This window comes from Quercus suber, unplaced genomic scaffold (assembly GCF_002906115.3).
Source record: "Quercus suber isolate HL8 unplaced genomic scaffold, Cork oak 2.0 scaffold_665, whole genome shotgun sequence".
NCBI classification, from domain to species: domain Eukaryota; kingdom Viridiplantae; phylum Streptophyta; class Magnoliopsida; order Fagales; family Fagaceae; genus Quercus; species Quercus suber.
Window position 1 is genome coordinate 192,539 of NW_027070106.1, and position 13,117 is coordinate 205,655.

General features: G+C 33.8%; 1 protein-coding gene across 2 annotated transcripts; it reads left to right on the forward strand.

Annotated features, from left to right (window-relative positions):
- Nucleotides 1-3,732: 3,732 nt before the first annotated feature.
- LOC111986190 (GRF1-interacting factor 1) lies at nucleotides 3,733-12,498 on the forward strand. 2 transcript variants are annotated; one of them, XM_065765933.1, is made up of 4 exons: nucleotides 3,733-4,195; nucleotides 9,676-9,752; nucleotides 11,043-11,127; nucleotides 11,843-12,498. In XM_065765933.1, the coding sequence occupies exons 1-4, from the start codon at nucleotides 4,115-4,117 to the stop codon at nucleotides 12,245-12,247; spliced, it is 648 nt and encodes a 215-aa protein (XP_065622005.1). In that variant the 5' UTR covers nucleotides 3,733-4,114; the 3' UTR covers nucleotides 12,248-12,498. The 2 variants fall into 2 exon arrangements, with proteins under 2 accessions (XP_065622005.1, XP_065622004.1); XM_065765932.1 differs by having other exon boundaries at nucleotides 3,738-4,195; nucleotides 11,819-12,498.
- Nucleotides 12,499-13,117: the final 619 nt, after the last annotated feature.

Below are 13,117 nucleotides of genomic sequence, written 5' to 3' on the forward strand. Positions count from 1 at the left end.
TCCCCTTATTTCAACGTTATTCCCATACGTATTTAAAGCCTCATCAATCTCCCTTATTTGTATATCAAATAAATCAACCTTTGAAACCGAATTAGGAATTGAATTTCTAGATTCCATAATAACTCCTTCATCATTAGGAGCATTAATAGAAGGTGATACAGAGTCCGAAATCTTTTGGATTCCTTGAATCAGTTGTAGCGTGTCTTCCACATCCATGTAATTAATTTCCTGCGCCTCACCCTCTTTAATGCCATCAACGAATTGTAACGTCTCACCATCAATGGTCTTTATTGCCTCACCATCAGTGCACCTTTCGGTCATCCTCTTTGGTGGCTACGCCACCACCAGACCTCCTTCCTCCACTTTCACTAATGAGCTTGACTGTAACTGAACACCATGGAACTCAGCACAGGCTCTAGGCTTCGCACGTTCATAAAATCCTGGGATGTAGATAACATCCTTCCTTACCAAGGTGTAAGGAGATGCTCTTAGAGAGGAATTGAACTGTTGTTGATCTGAAGTAAGAGTTCCTTTACTCTCTATCCACAATTCACAATTTTTGTTGCTGTGATTCAAGCACCCACACTAAAAGCAAAAATTCGGTAGCCTTTCATATTTAAAACTAATCTAGATTTTACCTCGATTCTCTGTTGTGATCAACCTCCCCCGACACAGTGGTAGAGAGATATCAATGAGAACACGAACCCTTATAAAATGTCCACCTTCCTCATCAACTGCACCCGTGGATTTCTGAACCTCCCCGATTATATCACAAATCTCTTCTGCTACCTTTCTTGTCATGAAACGCACTGGAATATCATGGACCTGAACCCAAAACAACGTTGTCTTAAAACCAACTCACATATTGGAATATTCGAATTGTCTCTCTACAGCATTACTAGGTGCTTGTCGAAACTCCAAGGCTAATTCTTCAATATCCAATCCACATCACCCACATTGTCAAAAACAAATAGCACTCGATTTTCCTTCTTGTTGTGTATCTTGAAGCCATTTGTGGACCTCCATAATTGTTTGAAGGTTCTTGCCATGATTTCCATATTAAGGAATCGTGGCGTTAGGAATTGTGCTGCTATGATGAACTCACCTGTTTGTTGATCTCTTTGAAGTACAAAACCCGTATTCTCCCTCTCTAATAGAGTAAAGTGACTCCATTTTTTTTGCTAAGTCCTCCATACCCGTGAGAGGTAAAGAGCAAACCGACTATGTTTCCCTAAACCCGAAAAACAAAACCCCACTAGCTCTAAAGGTAACCTTGTTACCTTAGAGATACAAACTCTCCTTCGTAAGAAGGCATAGAAACACTTCTATTGCCTAAGAGAAGAGAGAAAACTCACTTTCTAAGACAGACAGACAAGAATTCTCATTTTGAATAATTAGTAGAGATCAAGAAGAATATATTCTTAAAATCTACTACAAAAACAAGTTAGCAAACAAGATAAAAATAAAATAAAATAAAATAAAAAACAAAACAAAAAAAACATTTTCATGTCATAAGAACTTAGATCTTGCAAAGGGTCGGGTTAATCGGTTTTGGTCGAAAATGAGTCATCTTAAATGAGTTGAAAACAAGTTGAGTCAATCAAGTTGTGGGTTACAAGCAATTGTATTTTTTTCACAAGCAAATTAAAAATTAAAAAATGAATGAAAGAATACTAATTGTCAAAAATAATGAAATACTCCAAATAAAAGTTAAAATATATATATTCTTAAATTTGTAAAAATTTAAAGTTCAATAATGATATCATCACTATAAAAGTTAGGTGGTTTCCCACTAAGTGCCCAAAAATGACATGGTATTTTTTTAAAATGATTTTCTTACATAAGAAAATCCATAAAATTAAAAAAAAACATAAATTAAAGAAAAAAAAATAGAATAGTAATTGCCCATAAATCTAATCGACACTTTCTTTCAACTATAGTCTTTTATTATACAAATTTTGTTTTGCTTGGAGACAATGAAAAAGATGTTAGTTTACTTACAGCACACAAAACATTATTGTAGAAATTTTATGGCATTCTAGGGTGACATCGGCAAGGATTTTATGATTTTTATTGTAGAAATTTGAGGTTTAAACCAATGCTTTAGGCCTTTTAGCACACTAAACAACGTAGAAAATTTTCAATCTAACGCTACTTGATGCTCTCAAAATATACATTGTAAACTCAATTTTTTTGAATCTTATTGCCTTGTGGTCAAATAAGACGAAAACAGTCATTATTTTTGGATGGTTGATCTATTATCTTTACATGGATTAATATTTGGAGTGATTTTGCTCATTTATATAGTCTGATTTGTTTTTCTTTGAAATTAAAAAAATAAATAAATAAAATAAGTTAGGTCAGAGCTCAACTTGTTTTTACTTCATGTCAAAAATCTCAAGTGCAGGTTGGGTATTTTCCTTTGAGTTACTGAGTTGAGTCTAATTTTTCTAGGTCTAAAAAAGGTATAAAATACTAAGTAATGTTACAAGCATCAAAAAACTTTACAACATTTTTTACAACAATTGAGTTGACAAATTTTTACCGATTCTCATTTGGATCAATTAAGAAATGTTAGGATCACAATTATTTACTAGAAATGGTAACGGGGTGGGTATGGGGCAGGTTTCCTATTCCTTGCTCTCGCCCCACTTCGGCTTTGGGGTGCTTTTTTTTTTTTTTTTTTTTCCCACCCCGTTCTAGTGAATACACCGTAGGTGCGCCCATCCTGCCACACTCAAATATTATATATATATATATATATATATATATATATATATAATTTATTAAAAATTCATTTTTAATTCTTTAAATTAAAAATCATAAAACATTAAAAAAAAAGTTCTAACATTGCAAAAAATTCTCAAAGCATAACAATACAACAATTCAATCAATAAAAAATAAAAAACAATTCAAACATAGCAATACAACTAAAAATATATAATAAAAATGTAAATATTAAAACATAAAAGTATAAATTCAATAAAACAATAAAAAAAAAACCATATATTTAAAGTTAGAAAGGTGTGGGGCGGGTGCTGGAAAAAATATTAATCCCCATCCCCATCCCATTTATTATGTGGAAAGGGTAAAACTCGTCCAATTAAGGGTAGTTAAGATGGATACCAACGGGTGCGGGTTTAAATTATCATTTCTACTACTTAGATAACTTTTATCATAATTTGTTATATGATAAGTTATGAGTAATGAAGAAAAAAAAGTAAGTTTATTTGGATCATATTTTTACCTTTCACAATTCGTCACGTGGCAATTTATGATAAAAGTTGCGTAAATAATTACTCACAATAGTTTTTTTATTAATTACAAATAATCTGTTATTTTTTTTATTTATGATTAACAACCTAACGCGGCTTTGAAAAATTTTATCAAAATTGTCGTGACTAAAAGCTTTCTCAATAAATTCCCAAGCTTAAGGTGACGTGACATCTCTAGCACATTTTTTTTAAAAAAATTTATTTTTAGTTGGTTTTTTTTTTTTTTTGAGTTAAAATAAAATTCAAAATTGGGTTAGTGTATGTCTGGGTCCCACAAGAGAAACCCACCCACGTGAATGGAGCGCGTGGGGTAGAAGAGAGAAAGTATAATGAAATAGAGAGGAATCTCCTTTATACATAGCAACAACGTCACACTAACCAAAAAGTGAGACCAAAAGAGTTGGACTGAGGCAGCAACAGACCGTGTCATGTCATGTTAAATGTGACATACATCAAATAAATGCCACTAAATCTCTCGCAGATTCTCTCTCAATTTTTCTCTGTCTTCAAAACAAGGGTCACGTGATAGACAAGAGAGAAGCCAAAACCAAAACCAATACCAAAATCAAAACCAAAACTAAAGAGAATAGTGAATACTAACTTGTGGTCTCTCTCACTTCGTGGGGGCGTTGTTATTGTTGGTTGTTGTCGTCGTTGTAATAGTCACAGGAGAGAAGAGTTACAGAACGGATAAAAAGAGCAGAAGGGTATCTATTTCTCTTTGCATTCCTTTGCAGTGAGTTTGTTCTATCAGTTCTGTTGCTCTGCTTAGAGTGAGAAAGTTAGAGAGAGAGAGAGAGAGAGAGAGAGATAAGAGTTCGGGACTGTGCTAGAGAGAAATGCAACAGCACCTGATGCAGATGCAGCCCATGATGGCACCTTATTACCCCAACAACGTCACAACTGATCACATTCAACAGGTTTCTTCCGTTCTCTTTGCCTCTCTGCCTTTTCTTGGCTCTTTTTTCTTTACTCTTCGGATTATATCAAATTTTGTTTCTTGCTTCTTTGGGTGAATCTTTTCTTTTTGGTTTATCCTGTAGCTTCTTGGGCTAAATGGGTATTCACTGTTTGATTTTTGTTGGATGTTATTTTCATTTTCCTTCTATCTGCTTTTTCTATTTTTGTTATTCATGGTTCCTTATTACCTACTCAAGCTGTTTTTTTTTTTTTTTTTTGGTGCTACTCGTGGATCTTTTTTGTTGTTTAAAAGTTAGGATGCATGTTATTAATTGGTATTTTCATTTTGCTATTGTATCAATTATTATTTGAAGTTCAAATGAGTGTGTGGGCTATGGTAAATGGGTTTTCTTGTTTTGTTTGGGTATTTTATTGGTTTCTGATTATGCTAAGGTTCAGGTTTGGTGCTTCTTTCAAAGCCTTTTTCTTTCTTAAACCATTTTAAATGATTTACCAATATAGTTATAGGGCAGAGATTAGTAGCGTTTGGTGTTATATCCTCATTGTTTATTGAATCTCATAAAGAACTGGATAGGTTTTTTTTTTTTTTTTTTTTTTTTTTTTTTTTTTAATAAATTAATTTATTTATTTATATATTTTTTTAATCTTTGCGTGTTCTTTAAAAATTGTATATCCTGTGTTATCCAGAAATGCTAAGTACATTAAATTTTTCACAATTTATTTTATAATTTGTTAAGTTGCGAAGCTGAGTGATACAATATCATTTTCATGATCCCATAACCAACATTACTTTTATTGTGCACTAATTATCATACACCAACTCTCGTGAAAAAAGTTATGACATTGTTTGTGTTATTTGACTTGTTGGTATGATAATGACAGGTCGGATTTAATATTGATGAACATGATCAGTATCTTGGTGTCTCATGTTAACGCCTTATGCTTCAAGCATTAGTTTTAAANTAATTCATTCTTGTACTGCAAAAACGACAGTCATCAACTCGGATACCACTTGTTAGAAGATAGCACCATAGGTGGTCTTCTAGTGAGGCCTTATTATGATATGTTGGGACACTACCTTAATCCCGTTCCCATACTAATTGCGAGAAGGACAACCATCAACTCTGACATCAGTTTTTAGGAGATGTTACCTTACTTAGTCTTGAAGTGAAACCAAAATATAATATGTTAGGACACAAAATTAACTCAAAAGTTTAAGCCTACCTGTCTAATACTGTTATCTTAATTACTTACTCTTCCATTCAAAAAAAGAAAAATTACTTACTCTTGTACTTATATTCTCAAGATATTCTGCCACTTAAACTTCTCTTGGATTCTTTTTGTCTCTTTTTATGGATGGATGGCTTATGACAATTCAAACTGATAACCATCTTTCGGTTAACCTAGACTCCTCCATCCCTTAGGACCAACAAGGGGCAGTACATAACACTTTAAAGCGTTATCCTTGCATATTTTCTATCCTTGGTTTCATTTCATATGTGAGTTTTGCTGATCTGTTTTCTTACGTGTATTTGTAGTGTATAATATAAATTGATTTGGATTTAGCTTAGGTCATGAAGTTTAAAGCTGAATTTCATTCATGAAGGAGTTGAGAGTTACAAATTACTAAGTACTAACTGGAGATGAAAATGAACAGAGAGAAATTTTAAACAAAAAAAAAAAAAAGATGGGTGTTAGGAGGAGGATGACCCAATTCATAATTTGTTATGGGAAAAGAAATTAATATATATGTTTTCTGTGGCTGCATATCAAGCTAAAATGTTTGAGAGGTTGCACTAATGTCAGGGGATGGGGATTGTTAGGGATGCTATAAAACTATGTTGTTTCTGAAGGTGTTCACTAGTTCAGCTAATTGAGTTTACTAGGTTGCAAATGGGGTTGATATCAAATCCTGCATTTACTTGGAATGCTGTGTGGGTGGGGGATATATGAGATGGGAGATAGCTACTGTAGTGATAAGCCAAACTAGCCGGTAATTGACTACACTTTAATCAACTGAACTCAGCTAACCCTTTAACCCAAATGCAAAGCCCTCCATCATTGTTGGTTATAAATCTGAAGGGTCTCATGCATCATAAGTTACTAAAATTAGATTGTTACCTTACTTGCAAGAGTTGACTGCATTCTTATGTAGAAAGTCTTGTGTTGATCCATTCCATGATTGATTATCTGGAAACATCACAATTAGTTACTACATTTGCTGGCATAAATAGGCTGATGTGGTTTAATGGTATGTTACTTGTCTTTATTTGTAAACTTTTTTGGGGTTGATAGTGGAAAAGTTTATTAATAAGTCACCCTTGCCACTCTACAGAATCATACATGAGAATTTTGTCTCATATGGCTCCTCATTCAATTCTTTCAAAGTTGTTTGATCTTTCCCTCATTCAAGAATCTCCTCTCTTCTTCCACTCTGCCTCAAAGAGTAACTAGGATCAATTTGGTCACATTTTCATTCATTTGGAATTTGGGCTCATATAATTTTGGACGCTTATATGGAATCATATTTAAGTCAGATAACCACCCATACAAAGGAAAGTCTTTTTAATTGGGTTATGCCCTTTGAATGTGTAGTAGTAAGAATCCTTTTTGATAAAAGTTAAAAAGTTCCTTTTTTGCTTTTCTTCTTGGGGGTTGTGAAGTATCAATAAAATTTTAATTGTGGGTTGTTACAATTTCATGTAAATAAAATTAAGTCTGTTGTAAGTTTAATCTTGCATCAATTTGTATGAGATTATCTTCAATGTATTAAAAATGCTTTGGATGTATGCAAATTTGTAGGAAATGAAAACAATAAATGAACTGATATATATATATATATATATATATGAAATTTTACTGAGTACTAGCATCTGCATAGCTTAATGTTGTTGGTGAATATGTGAACGACTTAGCACTTACCATGGCTGATGAGGTATTGTCCTAATTTGGGCTTTGCTTATGATTAAGTAGGCAGAGTGGAAAAATGAGTGTCCCCTGAGACATTGAGTAAGAAATTTTGGTTTGATTATGATGATTATTCACAATTCTTCTGTAAAAGATGCACCAAACCCACCTTGATAGACGCGTGCCCATATACTATGCTGCACATAATAGCATTTTCATGTTGTCTGGAATTTAAGGAAATTTTTTATTTGATATATCTATTTTGAGTGAGAAATTAATGTTTGAGTCAAGTATAATAATTATAGAACATGGAATAGTTTGATCATCATTATATGGATTCATTTTTCTGTTAGGTAACCATAAGTCCTTCATGTAAAATTTTTAATGTCTCTATTATGTTGTTGATTTTAAGAAGATTACTCTGTTGAATGGGTCCAAAATATGCATAAAGATATTTAACCTTTATGTATTAATTAAAAATAGTTTTTTCTAATTTGGTGCCCTTATTTTATTTATTGCAAACTATACTCTCTCTCCATTAGTAGTATGGGGTGAGTTTGGTTTGGCAACATGTGGTTTGGAAAATGGCACTTTACCCACATGAAGTCCACTTCTTTAGATCTGCTAAATTATGACATTAAACAGACTGCAACCAATTGCCACAACCACATACAAATGAATATAGTGCTCCTGTTTTAAATTGTAGGTGGGAAAAGTGTTACTTTTTCTTTAAGCACATGATCTATATGTGCATGTTTTGACTTTAGATGTGATGGGTGCTAATGGAATGTCTCTTGGGTGGCCAAAGTGGCACCTACTAAAACTTAGGTTGACAAAACAAACTTGTGCATTGTTGAATATGAGCAAAGTGTTATGGTCTTGCATGTCTGTATACTACACAAATGCTAGGCTATGTTACACTCAAGTAGAAGTTTCATGTGCTGTGGCAGATTTGTCTTTGCCTAAGCTCCTAGAACATGCTATTACAGTTAAATCAGTTTGTAACTTGCCCAAGTGTTCTTATTCAGTAGCCTAGGCTTTAAATAAATATAGAGCATACTAGGCGGACTGTTTCATAACATTGAAGATTTATTGCCGTAAAGCTTAACAAGATATGTAACTGAGTTTATTTTTGAGTTAACAATTTGTTCCTGTCTTTCATTGTTCCATACACTTGATGGGTATTTTCCCATCTAGGACATTTTCAAGTGTTTGTCTTGTCCTCATTTCCATGTCTCGTATTTTTGTTACTGGCACTTCACACATTTTGAAGAGTCCATGTCTCATGAGGACTAGAGGTTTGCCAAGTCATTTTTTTTTCTATGGGTTGCAGTTCTAAAGATTTTACTTAGGCTAATAATGGAATCTATCATTATTTCTTTGCTCCTACACAATAGATTTAACTAACAAGCGGGAATAAACTAGTTCCTTTTAGTATCACGGCAAGGTGGTAGTATGGAAATTAAACGGTGGATTGGATTTAAGATTTGCTCTTTTAAGGAAATTGTTATGGAGAGATTGTGTGGGAGACTGGTAGCCACCAACTATGGTATTACCAATAATGGATGGAAAATTTCAAAGGGTCCTGCTCCCTATGGTTTAGATCATTGAAGAAACATCTCATATAATAGGTGGAGCTTCTTGAGATGGGTGATCAAATATCAATCTGAAAGTACGAAAGGTTTTAAATTTCAGTTTCTGAAATTATGTTTTTGCGTGATGACTTCACTTTGCAGCGGATATTTCTGACTTCGTTACTCATAGCTTAAGACCCCAAGATGGATTATATGAACTGGGTCTATATAATGCTATCCCATACAAATTTTCCCTTTAGTTCCTTGTCATTTATTGGTGGAACCATGAAGTTCAGCATGTTTTAATCATACAGCGATACGGAAGGTACATCTTAGTTGTTTGGTTTTAGTTTTTGGTAAAGTAAAGCTGCAATACATAGGTTCAACAGCTCCTTCAAACAATTCAATGTGAAAAAGAACAAGGACTAATCGGATGCATATTTCAAAAATTATTAAGTGGGAGGTTTAACCTGCTGACCAAAGCAAATTCTTAGCCAGATTTCAAAAGAAAACAAAGCTTAACCAATGAGCTATGAAAATGTTTTATATTTACATAGTCATGAAGTTGTAGAGATTGAGAAAATTTATATAATTTGCATGGGTATAAGTGGACATTCATGAGCTTGAAGTGAGAATAAAATGGGATGTTAAATCTCATTCAATTGTGGATTTTTGTTAGATTTATGATTTTATATTTAGTAATTCATTATTATTGTTTGAGTTTCAGTTTTCCAATTAAAAACTGTGTTTCACATGAATTGAGTGATCCCTCAAAAAAAAAAAAAAAAAAAAAGAAGAAGAAGAAGAAGAAGCCAGTGCAACTTGCTTTTAAATTTGCACTCTTTTGTTAGCTTTTCAGAATAATTACATGAGCAATTTCCTTGGTACAAGTAAAAATAATGTGTTCTTGACATTTATAATTGTTGATTGCTATTTCCTGGATATTAATTGTATCACTGCTGCTAAATTCTTCCTAACTTCATTGTTTATACATGCAGTATCTGGACGAGAACAAGTCACTAATTTTGAAGATTGTTGAGAGCCAGAATTCAGGAAAAATGAGCGAGTGTGCAGAGTAAGCAGTAATCTTTTTAGTTTTCCAATTTGATAATGTGGTTTTGTTTGTCTGGCATTTTCATAACTTGGTACTGAGCCACTTACTAAAATACATTGGCTTGTGCGGGGAATGTCTCAGTACTTTTGGTTTGTGTTTCTCTGCCGAGCAATCAAGTCCAAGGCTTGAAAGGTTTCTGTAACTGCTGCATTGTCATAACTTCCATTATACTTATCATTTGCAGTATTGATTACTTGTTGAAGAAAGAAATTTAGTCTAGTTCTGGTAACCATAACATGACATTTAATTCATTAGTGACTGGATTTCTGTGACTTTAAACACAAAATTGAAACACTCCTCTAGAGGAATACTATTATATTGTTCTGCATCCTTTTGCTAGAAGTATAATACTGCCACACGTGCATCAAAGACTAGCCACTTTGGGTTATTCATTAGGAATTATTTAGGTTGTCTAGAAAATTTCTCATGTGCATCTTGTCAGGGAGATAAACACCTTGGGAAACTTCCTTGAGAAATTAATATAACGTATAGAGACATACTTTAACCTATTATAGGGACCATGAACATCTCACCACCTTCGCTGCACACCACCATGGACTCTAATATCACTTGTCGGGGAGATAAACACTTTGGGGAGCTTCCTTGAGAAATTAATATAACATATAGAGATACACTTTAACTTAAAAGGCCTAAGCCCAATGGGTATATGCTCAATTCTGTTATATTAACTACTCATTCTTCTTATTTTTATTCAATGTGGGACTTCATTCACACGTGTAATCCAACACATCCTTGGTTAGTATATGCATCCAATCTAACGATAATTGTATTTCTAGTGTTTATATCAAGAGAAATTCTGGTTTGATTGAAATGGCAAAAAGAACATTGAATGTCTTGTAAATTTCACTTAAATGTTGAATAGCTTGCATATTTACTTAAGAGTTATGCTGGGGCTACTACACATTTTACATGGAGCCTACAAATTGATGTATCACCAAAAAATCATTTATTAGGTGGTTAAAACTCACTAATCACATTCATTACCACATTAGTTAGTAAGCTTTATGTAGTAAAATTTGTAGTAGCCTTATCATTTCCTTTACTTTATTGAAATTGGCTGTACTAATTCATTAATTCATTGGTATAATGATTGAAGCTTTGCATAAGTCAATTCATATAAACACCAGCGAGACTTGCAGCAGGAGCAATGTATAGTTGAAAGTAAGCAGGCCATAAATTTTTTATTTTTGAAATACCAGAAGGGCCGACAAGTTCTCTCTATTGTTGCAGGAACCAGGCAAGGCTACAGCGTAACCTTATGTACCTGGCGGCAATTGCAGATTCTCAACCCCAACCCCCAACCATGCATGGTCAGGTACAGACCGCATTTCTATTTTTAACTTATGCATTTCTTTTCTTTTTTTTTTTTTCTTTTTTTTTTTGTAACTTTTGATGCACTATTTATTTGAGCCTGCCTTATTAGATTTTGAGGTGAAACTTGTAACTGGACCCATGTTTGATGTCTTGCTTATTAAATAAATAAAGGGGTTCTGTTGTTTTTACTTTTTCATTTAAAACCATTTTAATCACATGATATATATTTTTTTAAAATTCATTAAATTTTTGTTGGATTGTAAATCTTATCACGTGTGTCCCCATATATTATCATGTGTGTCCCCATATATTATTGAATGAGCAAGACTTAAGTACAGTATTTAGATGCTATTCCTTAGGTTTCTCTTTTAAGATTCTGCCATGTGAATATTTTCTCATGGGATGGAAGCGTATTTTTTAGTTAAATAATCACATGGCTGAATCTTAAGAGGATAACCAAAGGAATAGCACTTAAAGTACTATACCTAAGTTTTGTTCTAATTGAATTTATATCAGAATTCATGTGCATTGAGTAATCACTATGGCCAATTTACCTTTTTAACATCACATGCAGTGTTTTTTCATCATTGTAATACATTCTTGTATTAATCACTGCAAATTTGAGGCTTACAAAGCTTGAGGGATTCATAAAGTTAAATGCCACTATATTTAACTCTATTTGGCAATATCAGTTTCCTCCAAGTGGCATTATGCAGCCAGGAGCGCACTACATGCAGCACCAACAGGCTCAACAGATGACACCACAATCGCTCATGGCTGCACGCTCCTCCATGTTGTACAGCCAGCAGCCATATTCAGCACTGCAACAGCAGCAAGCTTTACACAGCCAGCTTGGCATGAATTCTAGTGGAAGTTCAGGGCTTCACATGCTGCAAAGTGATGCTAATCATGCAGGAGGCAGTGGGACACTCGGGGTTGGTGGCTTTGCTGATTTTGGTCGTGGCTCCACTGGAGAAGGCTTGCAGAGTGGCAGGGGGATGGCCGGTGGGAGCAAGCAAGATATTGGGAGTGCTGGGTCTGCTGAAGGGCGAGGCGGTAGCTCCACAAGCCATGATGGGGGTGAGACGCTTTACTTAAAAGCTGCTGATGATGGGAATTGAGAGGTAAGAATGAAGAACAAAGTATTGGCATCTGAACCTAGTAGACATAGGTGAGAAATATGAACTTAGTGGGGCAAAGAGGGACTTGCTGCTTAATGTACTTTTATCATCTTATCTGACACCTCTGCAATGATGTTCTTTTTAAGTAGTGAGAATGCATCCTATGGTAGTGTATCATGTAAATTTGTAGCTCATAATGTGATGTGTCTTAATGTTGGTCACTTTATTAAGTTTATTTATGCTTTTCATTAGTTATGGATGAGTTTCTATGTTCTTAATATATGCTATTTTAGTATTCTGAAACCTCACAATTCATAAATGAATTCCGAGATATGCAAATCCCAGGCATTTTAGTCCACTTGCTCTTGCTCTCTCTTGAGGAAATAGGAAATTTATACTAATAAGACAAGGCCTTTGTCTGCGCACGCATGCTCACTTTTGCGCAACAAGTTGAGCCAACTAGCTAGCTGTTTGAGTAAAAATGTCAAGGTCGAAGCTTAGGTGAAGTTAAATAGAGCTATTCCTGTTTTAATTCTCTTCATGGCACAACATTTTCACGAGCCTAATGAAGTCTAATTCAGCATTTAGTTTCCATATAAGAAACATTTTTACTAACAAAAGTAGCGACTGAAACATAATTTACTTCATTGAGTAATCTAGAAAATAGTGAAATTATCAAGTGTACTCTTACTCTACACCAAAGATCTCACGTGAAGATTATGTGACAAACACAGTATTTGGTGTCACTAATAATATGTTCTTTTAATAAAAGTCTTTGTTTAGCTTTTTTTTTTTTTTTTTCTAATAATATCTTCCGGTTAGCAGAAAATTACACCCGAACCCTCTGTCCCTTTTTTTCTTTCTGCCTTT